At 42.4% G+C, this 26752-nt stretch overlaps 1 protein-coding gene across 1 annotated transcript; it reads left to right on the forward strand.

Moving 5' to 3' along the window:
* The first annotated feature begins 1080 nt into the window (after positions 1-1080).
* On the forward strand, positions 1081-26348 carry LOC135508118 (palmdelphin-like). The gene is made up of 9 exons (XM_064928082.1): positions 1081-1144; positions 6234-6285; positions 6375-6455; positions 6718-6836; positions 7813-7927; positions 8093-8117; positions 19042-19404; positions 19471-20352; positions 25885-26348. Exons 2-9 carry the CDS (start codon positions 6241-6243, stop codon positions 25923-25925), a joined length of 1671 nt encoding a protein of 556 aa, XP_064784154.1. The 5' UTR covers positions 1081-1144; positions 6234-6240; the 3' UTR covers positions 25926-26348.
* The last annotated feature ends 404 nt before the right edge of the window (positions 26349-26752 follow it).

Consider the following 26752-nt stretch of genomic DNA (forward strand, 5'->3'; position numbering starts at 1 on the left):
AGATAGATAGAGGACTCATCTTTATATCTGTGCCATTATAGCGCCCGTGGCAGCGCCATTGAGGCTGCAACACATAGGAATCCCGACCCAGTTCACTACTTTGACTACTTTAAAATGTCAGAAACATCGTGGAAGCCCTCTATGGTGCTGCCCACACTAAAACGGCCTTTTGGACACAAGAGGTGTCCATCATTCCCTATACCCCAAAAAGGACTCGTTGCTGATAGAAATCGGTGTGTGATGACATAGTGCACACAATAAATGTACTTTTTCACTTAACTTTTAATGCACCGAATAAAAATGTAAATGTGTTTTCCATCGCATTTTCAATCCACTGTAGTTTTGTCACACAAACTGTTGCATTAAATAGCAAACGTGCCTACTCTCTTGCCAGTGCCAGTACACTGTGAGTAGGCTGTGCGGGTAGGCGAGTCTTCATCAATTAGATTACTATGGATAAGAGCGAGGATATTTGCATTTATCAAATGAGAGTCAAGCATTGATCATCATGTCACCAGCCCCGATATTTATTGGAAAGAAGCATCAAGATCACCGTGCACTTTCACCACCCTGTGAAGTTCATCATTATTAATTTAATCTGTAACCTAATAAACTGCATAGTTTCCTGAGTCACAGTGGGAGGAATTCACATCATATGCGTGACTGACAAGTATACTTCCGTATGATGGTTATTATATTAATATTATATAAATATTTGCGCATAATGGCATTACCACACCATTTCTCGCATAATTAATTTTCTAGGTGTCTGTTCACTTCTGTCAAGGTCAAGGAGGAGCAAAGCAAAGATTGTTTTCTTTGTAAAGTAAAAAAGAAAATCTAAGAGAAGCTTTGTTTTACAGTGAGATGAAGAGAGAGAGAGCATATGGCTTTCTCAACGTTTCAATTAAGCCCACCAGTCATTGAGAAGTGTTACTTATGACACTTGCACTGTTGCTATTGGTGTAAAGGCAAGCTGCCAATCATGCATAACCCTGGCTCCGGACAATCCCCACACACTGTACCTGACTGTCGCGTTGTGCGGGACAGAGCACTGTCCACTTGAGAAGTATAGTGAATTTGAGAATTTGAGCCACCAAGGCATTTATAATCCATATCCTGCCTTTGTTCACTTATATAACTGGTGAGTGTTATTGCTATTTACTCAAACCATTACTTTTTGTTTGGCAATGTTGTAGAATTTGGCCATGAGCGCACTGATACCTGACATGGAGAATAGTTTAATTAACTTATACGTTATATTATACAATATATTATACGTCATATTAACAATGCAGAACCTTTGTATAGGTTTTAACCTATGTACGGTGCACTTTTGAATGGTTGCAACATCATTTCACTGTTATGTTCAATTGCTCTTTTTTTATGCGTGACGATATAAAACAATTGGACAGGGTGACTGCGGGGTCTCCATTAATCCCTTAAAGCTTCGCTTAAACCTTTTCAGTTTTCACCATCTGTTGGGTGCATTCAGATCCTGCCATGGCATACGCCGGCATGGGGATTCAATGTCATTTTATAGGTATTTTTACTTGGGACACTTTTTTCATGCATGCGACAACTGCACACTCACAAGCTATTCTAATGTAGGACTTTGGGGGAAAAAATACCATAATAGGCATAGAATACACAGTACTTCTGTTTCATTCTTTGTCCATGATTTGTGCATTCAGGCTATATTATTGACAAAAGCTTTGCTTGAGCCCTTATCAGTCCTCTTTGCTACTGGAAAGAAATATACACCCATCAAATAATAGCATGAAGGAAGAGTGCACATTTAGTGTTTGCTACATTTTGAATACTGCTCGACTATCATCCATGTGCCATTTTGAAAGCCATGTGTCCACGCAATTATTGTTGTGCAAGCAGATGCCCTAGCAGATTTGCTGCCTGGATAAGTCACCAATGATCAGCTTAGGGCAGGCAGCTTTGAAGGAACTGACCATCACAGTTTAGAGCTTCCAATCTTCACTATGTGGAGAGATTGAAACACATCCGATTGTTCTGCGCGGGTGCTGGGGATCCGAGTATAAAGAAAAGCAATTAAGAGTCTGCATATTGCTGTATAGTGTACTTAGCTACCAAGTGTGACCGGGGCCGACTCTTGCCTTCTGGGTGCCTTGCACGAGATTTGGTTGGGGTGCTGACATGGCTAATTGAGTGACTGTCGGTGACTGACAACAAGAGAAAAATTGGGTTGGGGGCCCCTATCGCCCTCGGGCCCTAAGTGACTGCTTATGCCTGGAGTGTGATGTATCAGGCCAGGTAGAAAAGAAAGCATTGTTGCTTAGGTCTTTCATTAGGTCTCACATGTTCTTAGACTTCTCAGAAGTGCTGACCTAAGAGTCAAAAGGGTGTCCAGCCTAATTAGTCACACGTATATCGCACACTTCACAATGCTGACCCGGGTTGGGGTCAGTGAGTACCATTTCAATTTAGTCTATTCAGGAGATTCATTGAAATGCCACTTCAATAATTGATAAGAGCCATTCATTTTTAATCAGGATTTTGTGCTTTTTTCCCCTTGTTTTACATTTTATTTCACCAGGGACGGATTTTCCAATTCTTGAATATAATTGTTTATGCTGCAAGCTGATGCACAGAGTTGTGTGATGATGATACGAGTTGTAATCAGCATTGGCATAACTGGCCCTATGCCACATGACATTATTGTGTCACAAAGGCGTCATGTCAATAACCTGTAGTACTGTAGCTACTAACGACCATAACAGCAGCCCAAATGTTTATACATTTGTAAATGAAGGACAATAACAGTACTTCAGTTCTAAATATCACCTGTTTGCTTAGCTCTGTTTTCGAAGAGACAGACACACATTATTTGCAGCAGAATGCAGCACTCGCTATTTTGACCTGCTATTTTTAGACAGCGCTTCACTATACAAGCATGCAATGCAAGAGGCGTGGTTCAGCCAGCTCATTCCTCTATGTACAGTATGTAGATGCCTCACCCCATTTTTCCCCCATGGGAAACATTGAGTGTTGTGTGGTGAAAGGTGGCAACTGGTGCTCCTCTGGCATATTGTGTTGGTGAGGACATAATGATGGGAGCATCTTTATCATGTTCTACCACAATGCTTCCCACCCCTTGGCTTGATGTCAAGGTATTGTCTGAGTAGCACTGTACCTCACCCAGCCTCGGTAATGTTGGGTGGAGACCGGAGACATTGGATGTGATTATACATACAGATATAGCTCCTCATTGCAATCATTCTCTGATCTGACAGAATGCTGTTCCATTTGGACTTCATACAGTTGAGGCTTCTTAGAGGAGGAAGGGTAGAATCATGTGAATTTCATAAAAATAAAAATAGTGACGTATTAAAAACGTTATCCTTTTCAGATAAAACTATACTAAATATATTGGGGCAGCAGGTAGCCTAGGGGTTAGAGCGTTGGACTTATAAGCGAAAGGTGGCAAGATCAAATTCCTGAGCTGACAAGGTAAAAATCTGTTGTTCTGCCCCTAAACAAGGCAGTTAACCCACTGTTCTTAGGCTGTCATTGAAAATAAGAATTTGTTCTGAACTGACTTGCCTAGTTAAGTAAAAAAATATTCACGTCACCAAATAATTTATTAAAACACACTGTTTTGCAATGAAGGTTTACAGTGGCCTCAGCAGCAATTTGTATGATAGCACCATGGTGTAGTCGGAGGACAGCTAGCTTCCGTCCTCCTCTGGGTACATTGACTTACAAAACATAGGAGGCTCATGGTTCTCACCCCCTTCCATAGACTTTCACAGTAATTACGTTCTCCGACCTATCAGAGCTCTTGCAGCATGAACTGAAATGTTGTTCACCCAATCAAAGGATCAGAGAAGGATTCTAGTACTAAAAGCATAAGCTACAGCTAGCACTGCAGTGTATAAAATGTGGTGAGTAGTTGACTCAAAGAGAGAGAAAGACAATAGTTGATGAGTTTTTAACAAATTAATTTCTTCAAAATTAAGGAGAAGCAAGAGAAAGAGACAGCTTTATTTGGTCGCATTTTTAAAACTTCCACTTAGCTAGCGAATGCAGCTAGCTTGTTTAGCCTACACAAACACCCGGCTCAAACAGAGAGGGATGCTATGTTAGCTAGCTGGCTATGGCTATCCAACACTGGAAATCTTCCAAGTCAAGGTAAGCGTTTGGTTGTATTAATTTATTGCCACCGGGGCCGACCTGTGTAACTGCTAAACTGCTTTCTGACTGTGCACTGTACTGCATGATTGTAGTGGGTTTACTAATGTGTTAGTTCTAGCAGCTATGTTGACTATGACGTGACAAGGATATAGGCTGTGTGTAGCGGTTAGCGATCATGATATGAAGGTTTGGCTTGGAAAGTTTTTTTTTGCCTGGTCACAGACAGCTGATGATTTGTGTGCTGAAGTCCACGAGCGAAGGGAAACGGTGACAGGGACGAAGGGAAAATGTGAAAGGAGGAGAGCACATAGATAGTAGCTAGAAGGAATTACACATACAATAGGAAAAGTGATCATGGTGTTTTTATATGGCCACTATGAAAGTGAAATGTGTTTGCATGTGATCAGGGGTGTATTCGTTCTGCCGATTGTATTGAGAAACATTTCTTAAATGGAAGCAAACGGAATGAAACGGGGATAAGTTTGTCCAATAGAAACTCACACCTGCAACAGCTGGACTAATGATTACACCTTAGATCAGCTAGATGCAGGCAAGTGTGTGCAAGGCATAATTGAATGTGTCGATGTCATTCACCTTAATTACAAAACATCCTCTCAACCTGTGCAGCTACGTTGTGAACGTTCATTCATAGGCTAGGTTATAAAACCTCATAATGGCTACAGGGAAAATTCAAGTATAGTTTAGTAGCCTAAACCTATCGATGCTACATTGACCAGGGTGATTGGAATGCGAATGACAGTCATCCAATATGCTGTAATACAAATAAGGCCATGCTCATTAAACATATCATTCTCCCTCATCTTAAACGTCACCGACCGCCAGACTTTGGTCTGACTCTCTCTCATTCTAGTTTACTAGAATTTACCAAATACTGTTCTATCCTCATCTGGCCCTAGACTGAGAAGTATGATGTGGTGCATCTGAGTCTGCACAGATTAAAACATATTGACAATGCCTGGACACAATTCCTGGACACAATGCCTGGACACACCTACTACGGGGGTTCAAAGGCACTTCAATCATTTGTCTTGCCCATTCACCCTCTATTTCTCAATTGTCTCAAGGCTTCAAAATCCTTCTTTAAATCTGTTTCCTCCCCGTTATCTACACTGATTTTCAGAATTCCCTGTTGGAGGACTAGCAGAATCAGAAAGGAATAAGCAGTTATGTACAGACATTTTTTGACAGTATCTGGAAGACATCTATTTTATGTTCGTACCTCTATGTGAATGTGGAGGCTGCTGCTGTGTCATCCCATTAAGGGGGCTATCTGTCTGAGGATATAGCCTGGCTGGAATATCTGTGGGGCATGGTGAGAGACAGGGGGAAAAGTGTCAGGAGATCAGGGAGGTGCTGGCATGCCTTTTCAGGCCCATAGGTCATCCCTGTCACTATCACCACACATAAGCACAACAGAAGCACCCCTGACAGAATGTGACAGTCCATAAAGTCCATGCATTTTTGCACCTTGTGATGTTTGTAAGTATGCGTATCATCACACCAGTTGACTTGGCTTACATTGATATCTATACCACTCCCAATTGATATGGCGAGTTTGGAGACTCTTGCCTTGTAGGCCAGAACATTTCTGGAGTAAGATCTGAGGGGTTTGAATGCCTTGCTCTCTCAGACCAGAAATACAGTTGAGTGTTTTAGTGGCTAGACCAGACTCTTGCTTCAGGTCTGATCAGGTAGGCTAAAACCCAGACCTGGGATCAAATACTATTTGGGGTATTTAAATAAGTATTTATATATTTATATTTAAATACAACCTCCTGTGTCTGTGACATTGTGGAAGTCAAACCCTTTTGTTCCTGGTCAAGTTTGTCACGTCACTCTTTCAATCACCACTGGTGCTTGTCCTGTTTTTAACAGTTGAAGGGATAGTTCACTTTGAAGACGTCAAAAATAATCTGAATCCCTTTAAAAGCTCTATACATTGTGTATAGGGTTGTACGTGCCAGATCATCACTTTTTAGATACTGTTTATATTCTAGTTTCTCTATTAAATTTCCTCCCCTCACTTTTCAATTTCTTTGGTCCAGGGTCAGTATGGAAGAGGCAGAACTGGTAAAGGACCGACTCCAAGCAATAACGGTAAACTGACCTGGAATCAGCAAACCAACTTCTGAACAATACCTGTTTCGAGTACTATAGTAAGATTCATAACTATATTGTATCTGCAGGATAAGAGAAAAGTCCAAGAAGACATTGTTCATAAAAAGCTGGAAATAGACCAGGAGAGGTTAAAGCTTCAGCACTTAAAGGTACAGTAAGATAATGTGATGACGTGATCAAATCATAGTTTCTTACTGTCATATAGTCAGACCACATAATTTCAACAACATTGGATGAATTCGTAAGTCAACATCTAATGACAGTGAGAATTCCAAGCACCAAGGCATTCTGACAGGTTGATATTTTATGGTCACTGCCATTGAGCAGTCCATTAAAATACACATCAGCGTGTAAAAAAAAGAATGTCTCAGGACACTTAAGCCGTAATGTTTCCTCTTCTGCTTTGAACAGAAAATGTCTCTGAGGGAACAGTGGCTCATGGATGGAACGAGCAACCAAAGCCCACAGCAGAGAGAGACTTTGAGGGGAGATCAACAACAAACTAAACTCCTCCAGACCAGCATCCACAGGTACAGTAAGCCGAGACAACTCATACTCCATTTGTGCATGTATAAACTGATCTATGTTTACATTGCTGGTTTAACATGGCTGCCTGATCGAACATAGGCCGTATTATGTTGAGAAATGCTTTTAGCAACAGTTGGTTAAGTGTTATGTGAAAGTGCTGGTTAGTGTTATAAATCTTACTCATTTAAAACATCTGTTCCGCTTACATTCAAGTGTTGCTTTTAAATGGGGATGCCTGTTCTATTTATTTGATTTCTTTGCTCAAGGAACAGTCACTGCATCAACACACTGAAGACAACATGTATTGGGCTGTCTGTGGTGAAGGGCAGTCCATCCATTGCCCAGTTAGACCTAAATCCCTTAGATGTGTATCAATTTGACCAAGTGACAGTCAGTGCATTCCCTGAAAACCCTAAGGTGCTGGTAATAAGACAACAGCAGGGTGATCTTTAGGTCCACCAACTCCTGTAATTGAGACTTTTTTAACCTAACGAAGACCACCTAGAATTGAAACATTTGTCATTATTAAAAGGTGGCATAAGGAGTGATATAGTGTTCAGGCCTTTTTTGTTTCTTTAGTAAGGGAGAAGGACATCTCCAAATAGTCTCATTCTGCACTCCTCCCTCCACTCAATGGACACTTGTTAATATTTCACAGAGTAGGTGCCATTCTGTTAGGGTGGTACCACTTTGGGATAGTGTCATTTGGGCTGTAGGTGTCAAAGTGTCACGCTTGTGCCAGTTGGCTGGGATGGCACAGCGTTGATGGGGTTGGCAGAGGAGGGATGCCGGGGCCGTTGACCCCAGGTCTGTCTGATGCCAGCCATGATCAGTTTGCCAATTTACACCTTTGACGAGACTCCAGTCAGAGCAGAACGTCTTCAGAAGATGAGAAAACAGTCAGCTCACCGATCCTTTTCCTCACCCCTACTCCGCGAGGTGATATGACCTTTGAACCCTCTTCGTCTGGGCTTGCAGGATGGAGAAAGAGATTGAGGCTCTGGAGAGGGAAGAGACGATGATTTCGAAAAATGAGGGCTTCATACTGAAGAGGCTGAAAGCTATCGAGAAAACACCTGAGGAGATAATAAAGGTACTTGGACGGTACGGTACTTATTGACATGAGCTATTTCTGTCTTAGATGTTTTCGCTTTGGCCACAATGAGAGTACTGTAGATGTATATCTAACACGGTTGTATCTGAACCTTTTATTTGAGGTTGGTGACATTTAGCCTCTTTGTTTTATGTAATCTTATAGGACGCAAAGGAGAATTTCCAAGAAGGTAAGTCCCTTTTGCTAGCTTGCCGATTACGTTTTTGTGACCATAATTATTGGCACCGTTGACAAAGATGAGGGGGGGGGGACTATACAAAATAGATAATACAAATCGTTTACCTTGGGGACGATATCTGTGCAAAGCATACTTCTGAGATATTAGGCATTCTTGTTTCCACATACCAGATCTCAGAACTGTTTTGTAGTGAATTCTTCTTTCATAACCCATATCCACACCTTAAAGGTACCTAAAGTGCAGAGTATCAAAATCCTGAGACAATTGTAAAAAAAAAAAATTTGGGGGTGGGTGCAATCGCAGATAGAACCTTATGGCTCTGAAATGTCAATCTGGTTTCAGCCATTATACCTTTATTTCAACAAGGAACACAGACTGAGACCAATGTCTCTTTTACAGCTGGGCCCTTTACACATACAGTTTAGGTACAATGATTAAGAAATTACACAAGACAAACAAAACAATCACAGATAACACAAAAACAATACTACAGCAGACTGTTACATTTACACATACTGTAGGTCATTCCCCTAATAGCACAATAGTTACAAGCAATACAAAAATCCTCCAATAAATGTTTAAAATAGGCAAGGGGGACAAGAGTCAAGTTTAAGTTTGGTCTATTTCTATAGAGGAAGCCTAGCTTGATGTTTTGCCGTTTACAAAGTTCATCAATATGCATTTTAAAAGGCTGTTTATCATCCAGCCATATCCCTAAGTATTTATATGCAGAAACCTGATTTATTTGAGAGCCATCTAAACTTGTAAGTGCAAGTGTATTTTCAACCAACTTGTTGGACCTATTAAAAATCATAAAATGTATTTTCTTATCATTTAAAACAAGTTTCAACTGTAAAAAAACAACCCTTCTAATATCTTAAAATCTGTGTCCAGCTGCGATAATGGTTGGTCAGCCATTGAAGAAATAGAGTACATGATAGTGTCATCAGCATATAAATGAATTTGACACTTTCTTACCTCATCACCGATATTGTTTATGTAGAGAGTGAACAGTAATGGACCAAGTATAGGACCTTGCGGGACCCCTTTAACCAACTCCAATGGCTCCGATTGGATGCCGCCGACTCTAACAGCCTGACTTCTATCCTTTAGATAGTCATGACACCAACGACAGGCATCCGATCCCAGTCCTATTGACGACAGCTTACCCAAAATTATCGCATGGTCTACAGTGTCAAAAGACAAATCTATGAACAAGGCGGCACAGACAAATCTATGAACAAGGCGGCACAGTACTTTTCATTATCTAGGGCATTAGCAATATCATTTACAACATGTACAGTGGCCGTAATGGTACTGTGTTTATGTCTGACGCCAGATTGATTGCTAGAAAGAGTATTGATTAAAATGATTGTAGTTGCCTATTCACCAATAACTCTATAATTTTAGCCAAACAGGAGAGCTTAGAGATGGGCCGATAATAATCCAATTCACTACCATCACCTCCCTTGAGGAGCGGTATAACAGAAGCTGTTTTCCTATGACTAATGTTTGATTGGAGATGTGCGTCACTGCACTAGTAATGATAGGTGCCACACACTTGAGTAAATATCGATCCAGATTGTCAGCACCTAACGATTTCTTTTAATCTATAGCAGATAAGACCTCATCTTCTGTGAATTTTTGAAAATTAAAAACCAGCTTACTGTTATCCACTTCAGGTGGGGGCCGAGGGGCTGAAACAATAGACTGGTCAGGATCATATTGGCAATTTTTTCTTTAAAAAAGAACACCAGCAGAAATAAAGTGCTTATTAAAAACATCACAAATTTTAGTTGGGTCACTGACGATCCCAGATTCCGATGTAATTTGCTGTGGCAGGGACGTCGAGGAGTTTCCTCGTTTAAGTGAGTTAATAGTTTTCCAGAATTTAGAGGGACCACCAGCAGACTCTGTCATAACACCAAGATCTTGCCTTTTTTATTCCTCCAGTCCATTTATTTCTCAATTGCCTAAAAAGCAGCCAATCAGCTGTTTCGCCAGTTTTCCTCGCCAAGGCCCATGCTTGATTCTTTTGCTGGAAAAGGATTTTCAAATCAGAGGAGAACCTAAAGGATTAGTTACATATTTTTACCCGAAGTCGCTTTAACAGGGCGTGTTTAACAGCCATGGAGGTAAAAATGTATGAAAAGAAAGAGAATGCTAAAACTGGGTCCATTATGTAGTTTTCGGATAAAAGCTCTGAGTAATAAAGATCATGGAGAAAGGCTTGCTCTGAGAAGTGTTTATAGTTTATCTTTAGAATTATACGGGGGTCAGGGTTTTTTAGCCTGATACATGCAATAGGGCAGTGGTCACTGATGTCATTTGCAAATAACCCACTAGCTATATATTTGTGAGGTGTATTTGTTAAGATAAGGTCTAGTAATGTAGATGTTTCCGGGTCTTTTGGATTAGGATGGATAGGTATAGGTATTAGTTGAGTAAGATTTAGTTCGTTACAAATGTCTATTTAATTTAAGCGATGATGGCATCAGCCAGTCCAGATTGAGATCTCCGATAATCCATAATTCAGAGATTGCATAATTAGACATTAACTCAAACAATTTGCATAGAGCAGATACCGGAGCTGAGGGTGGGCGATAAACTCCCGCTAGCGTTAGCGTTAATAGTGCATTATGAACAAGGACCCCATTTAGAACTAAGCATTCATACTGTTTCGGGAACAGAAATAGAAATTGACACAGTGACATCTAGGTTGCATTTAACATATATAGAAATGCCTTCATCTCTGTAGACATTGTACCCAGCTAACAGAACATCTGAGTTTGGAACAGAGAAACAGAGCCAGGATTCAGATGTAATCAATATGTCAGCATGTGATTGTCAGACCAGTATTTCAATCAAATCTAACTTTTGGATCAAGCTTCCAGCATTCAAATTAATAATTTCAAGGCCACTATTTTGAGAGCTCATATCAGATGGAGCATTCAAGGTCATATTAGATGAGCGATGCTTCCTCGTTTAACTACTGACGGGCCTGAGTTGGATGGAGACGAGATTACATCTAACAATACCCCTCTGCCTGTGCGACGAAGTGGCAACACGGTACCTTGACAATAGTGTAACAATAACATAAAGTCCATCAAAAGTTTCATCCATGTTATCAGCACATGTAGTGCTATTTAAAGCTGGGAGGGGAACAATGAATATAGTCTGATGTGGAATCGACCAATTCCGAGTATCAACACCCATGGCTGTATATTCTCACATGCTCTGTATGAGACTATAGTGAGAGCCAGGTTTGAGGAGAGAATGCTTGTACCATACCTATTCAGATGTAATCCATCCCGGATAAATACATTTGGTCGAATTAGGAAAGCTGTAAAATTGTCCATATATTCTATGCTTATTGAACAACAATAACCTTTAAGCCAGATGTGTAGCTGGCGTATACGACTGAAATTATTATCCGTAGAGCGTGGAGATGGGAGTCGACCTGAAATAATGCATTGTTAACCTGATTGGAGTAGAGTATGAATCAGTGATTTAAAGTCCTTTTTAAGTTACTCAGATTGATGTAGTTTAATATCATTTGACCCTACATGGACTGTGATAGCTGTAGCAGTCGGGTGTTCACTAATGAGTAGCGGTAACATACAGTCAATGTCCCGGATCCAGGCACCCGGGTAACAGATGGTCTCTGTTTTCCTAATAGAAACATTTTGGATCATGGATGAGCCCACAATAAGGACAGTGGGACTGCTGCTTGGTAATTTTATTAAATTGCGTCTCTCTTGTGTTATCTTCCTCCTAGAAAGTTGTTTGGGGCTAGTTGTAGAGCTGTGTCGTTATAAATTGTTTAGATGGCGTGGGTTCACTTGCTTCCGGGCAGAGTTGTTTGTTCCTTTGGGGCCAGGGGCAGAGACCTCCGACTCTTCCAATACCCGGTATCTGTTTCCCAGTTCCAAGGAATCACTTTGCCTTGGCGTTTTCCTGCCAGCATTTTTTGGTTCCGTATAATGATCCATGGCTCCTGAGGCAGAGCAGAAGGAAATGGAGCAGACCGGATGCTTGGGTATAGCTCCCTGTCATGGCCAGGGCTCTTCTAACGGGATCAAAGTTTGTCTCACAGCTGCAGGATCTTCCCGAGGCCGCGGTGACAAGCCATGGGCAAGTGGCTTCGTTCACCACGTTTTTGGCAGAATCAAGCAAAGAGTCAATCAGCTGTTCATCTTCTTTAATCTGATGAAGAATAGACACTCTACCCTCCAATTCAGCAATTTTCTGGGATAGTTGCTGGTAATTGGCACATCCAGGGGTGATTATGGTCATTATTCCGAGTTGTTAGCTAGCAACGCTAACTAGCTTTGGTGTGGGGGTAGGCCCAAATCGAGCTAATACGCTAGCCAGCGTTACGGAGCTACCGCGAGTCCAATACTGAGTCATCGAGCTACTTCCTTAGTCTGGATAAGTCGATGAGGAAGGTTCTAAGTTCTACAAGGTTCTATAAGGTTCTGACACTTAGACATGTTCAGTTTTTAAGAAAACTGTAGCTATTTGAATACATAAATGATTGAATAACAATATTGGACCAAGATTGAACACATAATCAAATACATAAAATGTATTATGATCATCAGGCTTGTGATTGGATGGAAGATAGAGCCTTGTAGCGCCAAGTTACATGGGTTTATGCAGATAGAACTTTCTAGTTTTAAAATGTTTTCACTTAAAGGGATTCTTCGGGATTTTGGCAATGAGCCCTTTATCTACTTCTAAGAGTCAGATGAACTCGTGGATACCATTTGTATGACTATACGTCCAGTTTGAAGGAAGTTGCTAACTAGTGCTAGAAGTCTAGTCATTGGGCTAACATTGGCTCGCAAAACTAGCTCCAACTTCCTTCATACTGGACACAGAGGTATAAAAATGGTATCCACGAGTTCATCTGACTCTGGGGATATCGATAAAGGAAATAAACTATTCTTTTAATTTAAAATGTGCTTTAAAAAATCTAACTTATGAAGAACCATTTAAAGATCAATTATATGTGACTAAGTCCTTTTTGACAAAAATGCCAGATAGAACCTTAGGCCTCGAAATACTGAGCTATATTATATGTTCCACTTTTTAACATTTATTTAATATTTATATATTCATACAATTGCTCAGAGAAAGAGATTTTGTTTAAAAAGTATATATTTCTTTCTTTAAAGATGGGAATCCAAATTATGGCACCACTGTTCCCTTTTACACAGTCGTACTTCGATTGAAGAACTAGAATCACGCCTGACAAGGCCAATGAAATCCTTTCCTCGGTGGAAGCCTCTCCTTCCACAGGTAATAACCCTGTGGCTCGGATTCATTTTTTCCATTTTTACGCACTTCCCCCTCAATGTGAGCAGGAATGATTCAAGCAACTAAACTGTCCCTTTGTGGTAGAGCGTGCTCACCTCCTGGATGTTGTGTGCTGGAGTTTGTATTTGTTCTCCTAGTTTCCTAACCATGCAAACGATGAAGGCTAACGAGCCGGGTTCGTGACCATGCCCAAATGACTAATAAGATACTCATGTTTGTTGTCTTGCATGTCTCCCATACCTCAGGTGAGTTTGAGTTGCGGGACACGGAGATGGATTGGGTCTTTGGTCAGAGCAAATGTCTTGTCTGCCTGGGCGTGGTGCATGCAGTAGTTTCCTGCGCTAAACCAGGATTCTGTGCACACTGTCGCAGGTTACGGGTGGCTACTCGAAGACCGGAGGCTACCCCCAACGCCTGTGTCTGACTTGGTCGAGCACCGCTTGACTCTCTTCCCAGACTTGTCGATGAAGGGTCTGGTCCTACCTTGATGATCAGGTCCTATGTAGACTTTCAAGCTAGCTAAACTGAAAACAAGCGCTGCATAGTGTGCTAGCCATGTTAGATAAACCCTAGTTCGAACAGCACTCTATCTTCACACCAAGTTTGAAAAATTAAGTATTTTTCTCTTTGGAAGAGCGGGGATAAAGTGCGCCTTGTCTGACTTCTGCACGGAGCGGGTGGACCGGGTAAAGCATGCCTCTGTTTAATGCAGCACGCCAGAATTGTTATTCCACTGTCAAGAGAAATGTCATGCATGTTAATATATGTTAATTGCATGCAAATAAAGATGTCTTCTCTACCACATCCACAACGGAAGCACAATCATGGCCTCTGAGTCCCAAGTGGAGGACTTCTGTGAGAGGTCTCTGTTATGCCTGAATTCAACACAAAACAAACGAGAAAGTCTGCTGCGGTGTTGAGAGTGTGTCACGACTTCCGCCGAAGTCTGTCCCTCTCCTTGTTCAGTGGCGTTCGGCGGTCGACGTCACCAGCCTTCTAGCCATCACCGATCCACTTTTAATTTTCCATTTGTTTTGTCTTTGTTTTCTACACACCTGGTTTCAATTCCCCCCATTACATGTTCATTATTTAACCTTCTGGTTTCCCCCATGTTTGTGTGCGGTGTTTGTTTTATTGTACGGCTGTATCTGACGGCTGGTATTATTGTTGCTGGGTTTTGTTGTTAAGCCTGTTGATTTCGTGGTACCGGTATTTTTCCAGCACCATAGTATTGTGTTTGTACTGGTGTTTTCTTGAATGAAATACCTTGTCCGGGCATCTCAGCTCTCCTGTGCCTGACTCCTTTCACCAGTTACCCACAGCCATGACAGAGCGGTTGTTTGAAACCAAGTACCTCAAGCAAAGCTCTTAACCGTGCCAGCTCGCTCTTAATTTCTACTCAGTCCGACTGGCCAAAAAATGTGGCATCTGAACTAGGTACTATTTGGCGAGCTAGGTACTATTTGCTATTTCTGCCTCACAATTGTGGAGTTGCTTGGTTAGCTCTCTTGTTTAGTATACGTAGCGTTAAGTCACTATTCTAAATGGACTGTACTGCGGTCAAAGAGGCTAGCCTGCCTAGCTTAGAATAAAAAGCCTCCCTGCTAACGTCAGCTAGCATGCATAACTTCCAGCTAATGAAACTTATTAGCTTCCCCCGGCATAATGGCAGCTCCTATTTCCAATTCCTGGAGTTGGAGGGAAAGGAGGAAGCAGGGCTTGCGTGCAAGTCCGAGGAGGAAGCAGCCCCCGAGCACTTGGTTCGGGTAAACCCCCGGAGGGAGGGTCTGAGCTACCAGTGTGCCCTTCCACAAAAACATTGCTATGACAACAGTGCCCCACAATTGGTTGCAGCCAAACAGGATAATACGTCAGCCATTGCCAGAGCCCCCTGTGCCTGTAAGGGGGCCAGGCTTAATGCAGGCTGTACAGTCTCACAGGAGCACAACGTATATGTTGTTACCCCGTGTTCCATGGTGTTCACAGGGTTCAAGGGGCATATTAATCTCCCCAGGGTAAGAGTAATATGTTGGGCGATTCACTCTCTCCTCACAAGGGGGCACCCCTCCCCCATATGTGTCTCATTACTTGGCTTCAATTCTGATTCCTGCCTGTAGCCCACTAGACCCTATGAGGTATCTAGTGATACAGGTTATAGTCTCTATAGGCGATTGGTTGTTGATAGCAGAGTTGATGGAACGAGCAGGGTTGAACACAACCATGCTATTATCCCACAAACATTCTCTGTGGATCATATGAACCCCTAAATGAGCTGTCTGTCTCCAGCTCAACACTTTTCATTCCTGGGAATTAGATTAAATTACAAATCACCCCTGTCTGTTACCACAGAATGGGTCCGTTTTTCGGTGCTGTCTGTCCCATCCCCGGCTAGGTTACAAGACGCTTAGTCGCCAGTACCTATGACTGGTTAGTAGGGTAACCTCCATGATAACAGATTCTTCCCTGGGTCTATTTTTAATGGGTGTGGTCCAGCACTGGGTGCCAGCCGGTTACCGGAACACAGCTTACTTTCTAAACCGAGCGAAGCTTGTTGTGACAACAGTACCCCCAAGTGACACTGCCAATTGGGGTACGTCACTGATAGCCAGAGCCCTTATACCCAGTGGGCTGTGCTTTAAGCAAACTGTGGCACAGAAAACACATTTTTTTTCATCCCTAGCCTCCACATGGTTCATAGGTATTGAAAGTGTTGTGTCTGCCTCATGTAAGTTTAATTAAAAGTGTTGAATTAAAAGTGTCTCTTCTCCGTGTTCAGACACACGGTTGTCAAGAGTGGCGGAAATGGAAAAATAACCATTGTCTCCCAGTCCACCAGGTGGCGTCTCGCCCCTTCAGATGGCACTTCACGGGAGGCGCACTGACTGATCTGACCATTGGCATGTGATGTTGGGGTACGAGCTAACATTTGTTATGTGTGTCCTGCGCTTCTGCAGTATTATCACATCGACTGTTCCCGAGATCTCATTGCCCGCTTTGAGGGAGAAAATATCCTACCTTCTCCAGAAGCAAGCTTCAAAATGGTATATCGTATACTGTAGTTGGAGGAAACATGGGAAAGTTATGCTGCTTTAAAAGTTTAAAAAACCCATTATCACACTTAAAAGACAAGTAGCAGCAAATGTCTTGTGAAAGATTTTGATGAGATTTTCACACTTAGAGCGTTCGTCCTTGTTACCCCAATTCAGCACCATTCACAACCTCTTAAGCCTTAGCCCCACCCGACATGCTTGTAAAGCATGGCATTGTCCTCCAGAAAGAGGTTTATATACTTAAACCCAGCTAAATTCAGGGCAGCAATGCTTTTGAGAGCGACAGCATCACTTTTGCAGTTGTCCATAGTTATATTGTATCTTTCAAAAAATCGGCGATAGCAAAATATTAGCTATATACTGACTACGGAAGAGCCCATTCTGTTATAGACAGAAGCCTGTGACAAGACAGACCAATCAGGGCTCATCTCTCGGCATGTCCAACCACTCCATTATCTCAGCCAATCGTGAATAGCCAGGAAGGATCCTGTCTTTCTCCCTGTATAGCTCAGTGCTTTCTCCTTGGCTCAACTAGGCTGATCATTTAAAATTTGTATTAATATTTACAGGTCCCATACAAGTTTGTAATTAAGGCACATGACAGTTCACATGTTCAAAAAAACCTTTTTTTTAATGGCCCTACTTTGAAATAGGAACCAGTTTCAAACGCCTCAGATTCTGTAACGGGTCACATATAGGAAATGCTCGACAGGGCCAACATAGATCTTTGCTCATTGCGAGACTGCTAATTGTCATCTGTTTTTCTCAATGAGGCCTCGTAGGACCCTCCTTTATGCATCCCCCCCCCCCATGGAGATGATTTTGCCCACGTTGGGGAGAGTGCACTTGGAGAGCTTGTCATAGATTTTTGCGGCTCCCCTTTGGCCCAAGCATCCTTGGTTTGCAGAGATTGTCCGTATATTGGGCGAGGTCCCATGGCAACTCCCGTTGCGCAGGGATCAATCATCTCAGGTGCACAGGTAGGTTTGGGTCCCCGGCCAGAGATTTGGGGTCTGTGGCTTGTGCCCTGGTGGTGCAGTTCCTAAAGGGGGTGCGCCGTCTCAGGCAGGTTTCTTAACCTATTGTGCCCACTTGGGATTTAGCTTTGGTTTTGGATGTTCTGTGTTATGCCCCCTTTTGAGCCACTGGAGTCTGTGGATCTGAAGATCCTCTCCAACAAAACCTCCTTGCTAGTGGCTTTGGCCTCGTCTAAACACGTTGGGAATCTCCATGCCTTCTCCGTACACCGTTCCTGTACTCAGATCGCTGCTGGCGACCAAGGCGACTAAATTGACATTGCGTCCTAATATGACCTTCACCCCTAAGGTCATGACTATGTCCTACAGGTTCCCAATGGTGTGCATGGCCAAAGAGCTCTATTTTCATGTCATCTAGAAAAATGTAAATGTCTGAAGTGTTTTAAACGGCATTGGCACTAGGATTGGAACTGGTGCTATGGTCAGATGACATGAAAATAGAGCTCTTTGGCCACGCACACCAGTGATGGGTTTGGCAACGAAAGAAGGATGTGATAAGCAGAAAATAACCCCATACCTAGTGTAAAATATGGTGGTGGATCTTTGATGTTATGGGGCTATTTTGCTTTCACTGGTCCTGCAACTCTTGTTAAGGTCAACGGCATCATGAACTTTACCCAGTACCTGGATACTTTAGCCAAAAGCCTGGTTGTGTCTGCCAGGATGCTGAAACTTGGACGCAAGTGGATCTTCCAGCAAGACAATAACCCCAAGCACACATCAAATTCCACAAATAAATGGTTAATTGACCACATAATCTACATTTTGCAATGGCCATCTCAGTATCCGGACTTGAACCCCATTGAAAGCTTTTGGTTTGAATTAAAGAAGGCAGTCCATAAGAGCACACAAAATACCAAGGATCTGGAAAGATTCTGTATGGAGGACTGTTCTAAACTCCATCCCAATCTGTTCTCCAATCTAAAATATTCCAGAAAAAGGCTCAATGCCATTATTCTTGCAAGGAGAGGGTGCCAGAATATTGAAAACAGGGGTGCCAATAATTTTGACCCCTATCTTTTTGAGAATAAAAATACATATATTTCTCTGAGCAATTGTACCAGTATAGCATAATATGATTTTCCCATTTTGTTGAGTATACAATATAGCTTAGTATTTGTATTATTTATTTTATAGAGTATTTTTTGTTCATCTTTATCAAGGGTGCCAATAATTTCGGGTCATGACTGTATTTGATAAAACATATTACAACATCATTGGCAATACAAAAATAAACATTGCTCCTTTTCTTTTTCCAGAGCCAATCCATATCAACCCAGCTACTCCAGATGCACCAAAGTCCTGCAAACCTCCAATCTCAAAGAAGCAGTCCTTTGAATCTAATAAGGACACACCCAAACAAAGTAAGAAACATCCTAGTAACATTTATTACAACAATAGTATGTACTGTAGATCTGACAACCCTAATTTTATATAACTTCAACCCATCTCTCTCTCTCTCCCTTCCTCTTCCACTCTGTCTCTCCTCCCTCTCTCCTCCTCCAGCCATGTTTGCCATGGAGATCAACGTCCAGAAGGATCTCCGTACTGGGGAGACCCGGGTCCTGTCCACATCCACTGTCACCCCCCAGGTGCTCCAGCAGAGAGGGGTCAAAGTCTATGACGACGGCCGCAAGTCTGTCTATGCCCTGCGGTCTGCCGAGTCTCAGCTGGGGGATGGTTCTAACAGAGTGGACGAGCTCAGCGCTATGGAGGTGGAGGTTCTGCTCAGAGCAGCTACAGAGAAGAAGAAGTCTCAAAGCGGCCCACTGGGCCACCAAGGCCATCAGGAATCAGTGTCTGCATTCTCCACCAACTGTGGCCCACAGAGCCACCAGAAGCCAACATTGCCTGCATTCTCCACCCCCCGTGGCTCTCGGGGCCACCATGAGCTCAGCCCTATGGAGGTGGAGGAGCAGCTCCGAAAGGGTATAGGGCAGAAGATGTCTCAAAGCGGTGCTTTCCCAAAAGACCACCGGGGCCACCAGGAATCAGTGCCTGCATTCTCCAACACCTGCAGCTGGAGGGCCTCAGTCCCCAACAGACCCCAACAGAGTAATGCTAAAGTCATCCACGAAACCAATTGGAATGGGTATCAGCAAGAGTCGTATAAGCATGATATCCTCTCCAGGAAGGAGCTCCACTATATTGATGGAGTCCACAACTCAGGGCTGGAGATTCTTTCCTCCTCACCTCACATTCCAGTCCATTATTTCATTGGCAGGCAGGATGAGGAGTACTACCAGCCAAACAACGGGTATAACCAGAATCCTTTCTCTTATGGTGTGGAGAAAGGGTTCCCCACCGACGACTTCTACCATAGCCCTAGAGAGAACCTGCGAGGAGGGATGTTTTACGACTCATCAGTTGAAATGGACCTGAGGCCGTCTCCGATCTACCAGGAAGACTCACACTTCAGTATCCTGAACACCATGGACACTTCCGAGCCTGTCACCGCCATCTTTATGGGCTACCAGACCGCAGAGGATGACAGTGGACGTGGCCTTGGATATGAAGGATCCATCCGGGCCGAGCTTGTCGTCATTGGCGACGAGGATGGGGTGGACGAGAGTAACCCTCAGTTTAACACCTACACCGCGGATGGCTATAGCACCCGGGGCTACCATCACTGTCAACCTCAACAGAACTTAATCAAATACATGGCAGAGCCCACAGCTAATTTTAACTCAAACAATGCATCACCGTACACAGCGTCAAGGAATGTGGTCTATCCTGGTCAACAGGCCAAAGAGTCACACTACCTGTATTCAGACGGACAGTCCGACGAGGACGGGACAGAGAAGCACTCTGCCCCAGGTATCAGAAAGATTAAAAAGATTAAAAAGAGAACAAAGCCCTGCTGCATGCTCATGTAACCAACCTGCAACTGCTGACGCTACTGTAACTAACAAAGTTCACTTTATATGCTTTGACTGACAGCACTTTTGAGGTCTTTCATTGGCTGGCTAGTGTGTTGAACTGTGTGCTGGTTACTTGGCTTCTTCACTGCATCAGTTTCTCTATGTCGTAGCCATTGCAACACAGAGTGACCTGAAACTCTCATTCTATTCACAATTTATCACTGTATAAATACATAGTGATGTTGTGTATCCATACGAGAGCTTGTGTTGATGATTGAAGTCAAACTCTGCCTCTCTCTCGTGGCTGATAGGCATTCTGCCTCCCTCTAATGTCTGAGAGGCAGTTGTACTGTATCTTTGGTTCTCTTTTAATTATTTGTTTCAATATCTCACATGAAGGATTCACCAGAATCTCATAAACTCGAAGAATCATTTATAAACATCTGTCTGAGACAGACAGGTCGAGTGGCAAATGAGGTGAGCCCTCCCCTCATACTAAAGACCTACTTGCCTGCCCTCTGGTAATTCTCACCTCTCTTCCTCATGTAGAGTACTACTCTAACCTCTCCTTAGCACAACTTTGTTTTCCTGTTCGTAGGTGTGCTGTGAGGTTACGCCCCCAATGCACAGCTTTTGTCTGTGTTGGGTGACTCTTTTGGGTAGGAATGAGCTTTTCCGCTTTTTCTTCCACTTTTATCCTGTGGTGGCTACTGAGATTTGGCTAGCTTAGCTGCAAGGCTTAGCTACCCTGGCTAGCTCGCTGCAAGGCTAGCTATTCTACCGACTGGTTTTTCTACCTGGAAGGGTACAATTACTAGCTCGCTTTCTCATTTAGCTGAACCCACTACCGTGCCGCGTTGACTAGACCGACCACCCTAGCTTTCACTAGCTTTCACTTTCATTTTTATGGAGCCAAGCAACGGTCAACGATCCCCAATCATGTGCCCTTGCAGATTAGAAGGTTTATTAGTCGCATGCACAGGACTGCAGATATGATTAGCAAACAGCGCACGGGGGGGAGGAGGCGGGGAGGGAGTCTGCCTAATGGCTATTCAGCAGCCTGATAGTCTTGGGGTAGAAGCTATTAGCCAATCTGACAGTTTTTGCCATGATACTCCTATACTGCCCGCATATGAGTGATGGAAGAGGGTAGAACAGACCTCGGTTCGGGTGGCTGATGTCGTTGATGATCTTCTTGGCCTTCCTGCAACACCTGGTGTCCAGGTGCTAGAGCACCTTCTACACGCTCACTGTATAGAAACAAGATAAGATATACTTTATTAGTCCACACGTGATGGAAATTTGTCTTCTGCATTAACACAAATCCTCCGATACACACAAACACACATTAGGTTGGGGGAGGGGAGACCCCTCTCTCGACAACAGTTATCATATTGGATTGTGGAAGCTATTACACTGGCATATAATAGCAAAGGGTTACAGCCTCTGGAGGGCCTGAGGGCTCACTCCACCAGAGGTAGAGATCCAGAATTCTAAATACAGTGCCTTGCAAAAGTATTCGGCCCCCTTGAACTTTGCGACCTTTTGCCACAATTCAGGCTTAAAACATAAAGATATAAAACTGTATTTTGTGGGACACAATCATGAAGTGGAATGACATTTATTGGATATTTCAAACTTTTTTAACAAATCAAAAACTGAAAAATTGGGCGTGCAAAATTATTCAGCCCCTTTACTTTCAGTGCAGCAAACTCTCTCCAGAAGTTCAGTGAGGATCTCTGAATGATCCAATGTTGACCTAAATGACTAATGATAAATACAATCCACCTGTGTGTAATCAAGTCTCCGTATAAATGCACCTGCACTGTGATAGTCTCAGAGGTCCGTTAAAAGCGCAGAGAGCATCATGAAGAACAAGGAACACACCAGGCAGGTCCGAGATACTGTTGTGAAGAAGTTTAAAGCCGGATTTGGATACAAAAAGATTTCCCAAGCTTTAAACATCCCAAGGAGCACTGTGCAAGCGATAATATTGAAATGGAAGGAGTATCAGACCACTGCAAATCTACCAAGACCTGGCCGTCCCTCTAAACTTTCAGCTCGTACAAGAAGAAGACTGATCAGAGATGCAGCCAAGAGGCCCATGATCACTCTGGATGAACTGCAGAGATCTACAGCTGAGGTGGGAGACTCTGTCCATAGGACAACAATCAGTCGTATATTGCACAAATCTGGCCTTTATGGAAGAGTGGCAAGAAGAAAGCCATTTCTTAAAGATATCCATAAAAAGTGTTGTTTAAAGTTTGCCACAAGCCACCTGGGAGACACACCAAACATGTGGAAGAAGGTGCTCTGGTCAGATGAAACCAAAATTTAACTTTTTGGCAACAATGCAAAACGTTATGTTTGGCGTAAAAGTAACACAGCTCATCAACCTGAACACACCATCCCCACTGTCAAACATGGTGGTGGCAGCATCATGGTTTGGACCTGCTTTTCTTCAGCAGGACAGGGAAGATGGTTAAAATTGATGGGAAGATGGATGGAGCCAAATACAGAACCATTCTGGAAGAAAACCTGATGGAGTCTGCAAAAGACCTGAGACTGGGACGGAGATTTGTCTTCCAACAAGACAATGATCCAAAACATAAAGCAAAATCTACAATGGAATGGTTCAAAAATAAACATATCCAGGTGTTAGAATGGCCAAGTCAAAGTCCAGACCTGAATCCAATTGAGAATCTGTGGAAAGAACTGAAAACCGCTGTCCACAAATTCTCTCCATCCAACCTCACTGAGCTCGAGCTGTTTTGCAAGGAGGAATGGGAAAAAATGTCAGTCTCTCGATGTGCAAAACTGATAGAGACATACCCCAAGCGACTTACAGCTGTAATCGCAGCAAAAGGTGGCGCTACAAAGTATTAACTTAAGGGGGCTGAATAATTTTGCACGCCCAATTTTTCAGTTTTTGATTTGTTAAAAAAGTTTGAAATATCCAATAAATGTCGTTCCACTTCATGATTGTGTCCCACTTGTTGTTGATTCTTCACAAAAAAAATACAGTTTTATATCTTTATGTTTGAAGCCTGAAATGTGGCAAAAGGTCGCAAAGTTCAAGGGGGCCGAATACTTTCGCAAGGCACTGTAATATCACGGGTCTGGGTTGGCTCTGATATGATCGTCTCGAGTATGTGTAATTTTAACTGACTTGTCCGGAAGGGCCCATACAGATCCATATGTGACTGTTGCAGTAGAGAGAGAAGGAAAAGTTAGTTGTTTATGCTGCTGCTCTTGCTTTTCACGAGAGTGGAGCATGGCGCACGTAGCTTGTTGTTGGCCAATCATAAGTCATCAAAGCAATAGGCTACAGTCATAGAGCCTCGCTCCATGTGTGGCAACAGTTAGGAGATCTCTAATAAATGGAAGATGGAATTAAAATGACTGAATTAAAAGTTAAAGGATAGGCTACAACGGACAAGAGCCAACAGACTACTACTTAATATTCTGAATGGAGTTATTATTTTTAGCAGTAGGATTTTTTTTTTTTTTACCTTTATTTAACCAGGCAAGTCAGTTAAGAACAAATTCTTATTTTCAATGACAGCCTGGGAACAGTGGGTTAACTGCCTGTTCAGGGGCGGAACGACAGATTTGTACCTTGTCAGCTCAGGGGTTTGAACTCGCAACCTTCCGGTTACTAGTCCAACGCTCTAACCACTAGGCTACCCTGCACTCAGATAGCCTAGCTAGCTTCTCCCGGTTTGATACAGTCTAAGACAGGTACTACGTCATCATATTTGATGATAAATAACCTAGCTATGGCAGCTATTAATCTACTATAGCACGAGTCGGCTTGGTTGGTTGCTGTCCCTCGTCTCCCCCTCGATGCTCCCCATGTCACTCACTAATGGTATGGCCCACCTCTCTCCCTCCTCTTGTGCTTTATCAGCTCCAGTTAATAAAGTAGCTTAAAAAAATGACTTTTTCTGCTGCTTCCCCCACTTGAACCGGGTCTGGATCCGACCATGTCTATATGGAACAGGTCTAGTTTTCCTCACGTCCCTTTGGAATGGGTCTCTATATTTTTTTACTGCATTTATGCATAGTGGGTCTGGGTAGGAAAGCCATAGGTCCATTTCGGAATGGGTTCAACTTTTTGGAGCCGTGAAGACCTTTAACCATAGGTATGGCTACTTTTTGGGCGCTGTTCAAGGGCATCTCCTTACAGGAGATATGCGATGCAGCTCGTTGGGCATACCTTCATAATTTGACCTGTCTCTCTCCGACAGACATGTTTGATTGGTTCTTAGAGCTAATGAGTTTCCGGGGAATCCCTCGTGATGTATCTCACTCATAATATCAGAGACCCGGGGTTATGCAAGTAGCCTTAAGATTCCTACGTGATGCCAAAGGGATCTTGACTGTTTGTATAATATGTAAAATATAAATTGATATTTTTTATGTTTATTGCTTTTGGGGAACAAAGATAAAATTGACTTTTTTACTGACATAATTATAAATCACTAGTGTGAATGTATATTGCAAATCAAATTACACTCTGACTAAATAATTGTTTTGTACTAATTTAATATTAATTATTTGTATGTGTGTTTTCTAGAATCTCTTTTCTACATTACAATGCTGGTATGCCATGACTGTCCTCTGTATACTTACAGTAGTATGAATGATTGCTTGCCCTGTAACCTAAACAATCATTTATTCATTATTAGCTGGCTTACTTCTCTTGTGTAACAATGAACTGTTTGATTGTGTATGTGTGTGCTGCTGAACTCTTTTTGTGTATTTGTTCAATGTTTGCTTTATTTATCATTAATGCATGTCATCACACCAACACTACACACACACACACACACACATACACGCACACAACCATGTGTCCAACAACACTCTCACCCCATGTGACAGACAGTGCTAACAACCTCTCTGTCACCTCTCATAATCTTTCTGAGCACACAGACAGACAGTGGACGGTCTGGACCTTAATGATCTTAACGGTCCAGACATCAATCAGATCATTAGACACGGATGTCTCCCGAACTAATATGCTTTTGACACAACTGAGGACATACACCAATCTTAGCTCACCAGTCGTGTGGTTGGTTCAGCCAGTCTTTTTCCTAACAACTGTGTCTGCTTGGTGAGTAGGCTATGGGAAGGTGGGTATTACCAAACTTCACGGAAAAAGCTGGGGTGCGTTCGGTTCTCTTCAACGTTTACTACATTGCGTGACCGTGTGGTCAATATGCCCCACCATATGGTAACTGCCCTCTGGGGCACCATAATCACAACCAGTTTTTAACTGGGCTCTTCTACCATTTCCATTGAATTCAATGTTGCACACCGTTCTGTCATACTGAACACAACCCTGTCCCATACTTTGGTCATGAGGTTATTTTCAGGAGTCACATTAATATAAACATAGCACAACTAATCTGAAGTAGTCCTAACTGATGTGATATGAGGTGATATGGTAAATGTGTTTCATTTTCTTTTACATTCCCCACAGCTTCAAGTACAAGTATGGAGAAACCTGAACAGTTTGTGTAAAAATACACCATGCAAGACTCAGCAAACCTACACGTTCCATGACAAGAGAAGAAGAAAACCAACTTCGCACAAAACATTCAACTAACAGTAAAATGCTTCTGAGATGCCATCAATAGCTAAAACCAGAGCCTTGTATTTGGATAATTCTCTATATTCTCAATGTAAGGATGTGGCTAATACTGTAAAACATATGTTTGCTCATAACGTTTCCTTACACAGCTGAATATATACTAATGATGTCATTTAGAGAGAAAGAAACCAGCCGAAAAGTAGACTTTTGAAATGAATCTGATCTTAAATGTTAAATGTTCCTGAAGATATAAGTGCCTCTGATGTTTACTGTACTCTCTAGCCTTTTATGTTGCTGTCGGCTACTAGTCAGCACTTTTGATATAATAATTAAACCTTTATGGAGTGCCTCAATGTAATATGCTGTTGAAACTGTAACCTGGGAGCATATTTGTAAAAGCTAATCATGCTAACAAAACAATTAAAAAGCAAATTGTCAGACAACTGGGTGTTTTACTGTTGTTATACTACAAAGGCAATGAAACTGAGCTTTTCTTAAGTCCCTTGATGTAGGCTTTGATTTAAATAAGATGTGATTATGTGACAGTAACTTTAAGCATAAGGGATGACGCTACTAGGTATATGTCGATATCCATTTTAAAATACTGTGCAGAAATCTATAATTACTTTTAGTACCCCACTGTCTCTTACTGAGAAATAGATTTCTCTTCACTGACCCTTTATAGGAAAGATAAAAGATACAATTTTGTGACAATTCTACCATTCAAAATCCTGGACAGGAGTAGCTCAGCTAGCTG

The sequence above is a fragment of the Oncorhynchus masou genome, chromosome 3, assembly GCF_036934945.1.
Source record: "Oncorhynchus masou masou isolate Uvic2021 chromosome 3, UVic_Omas_1.1, whole genome shotgun sequence".
NCBI lineage: Eukaryota > Metazoa > Chordata > Actinopteri > Salmoniformes > Salmonidae > Oncorhynchus > Oncorhynchus masou.

Bases quoted from the DNA above. Each gene is read 5' to 3' on its own strand.
- LOC135508118 (XM_064928082.1), top strand. From the start codon at position 6,241: ATGGAAGAGGCAGAACTGGTAAAGGACCGACTCCAAGCAATAACG. The intron at 6,286-6,374 runs GTAAACTGACCT...TTGTATCTGCAG, and splicing joins ACCGACTCCAAGCAATAACG to GATAAGAGAAAAGTCCAAGA. The intron at 19,405-19,470 runs GTGGCTCTCGGG...GAAAGGGTATAG, and splicing joins GCCTGCATTCTCCACCCCCC to GGCAGAAGATGTCTCAAAGC.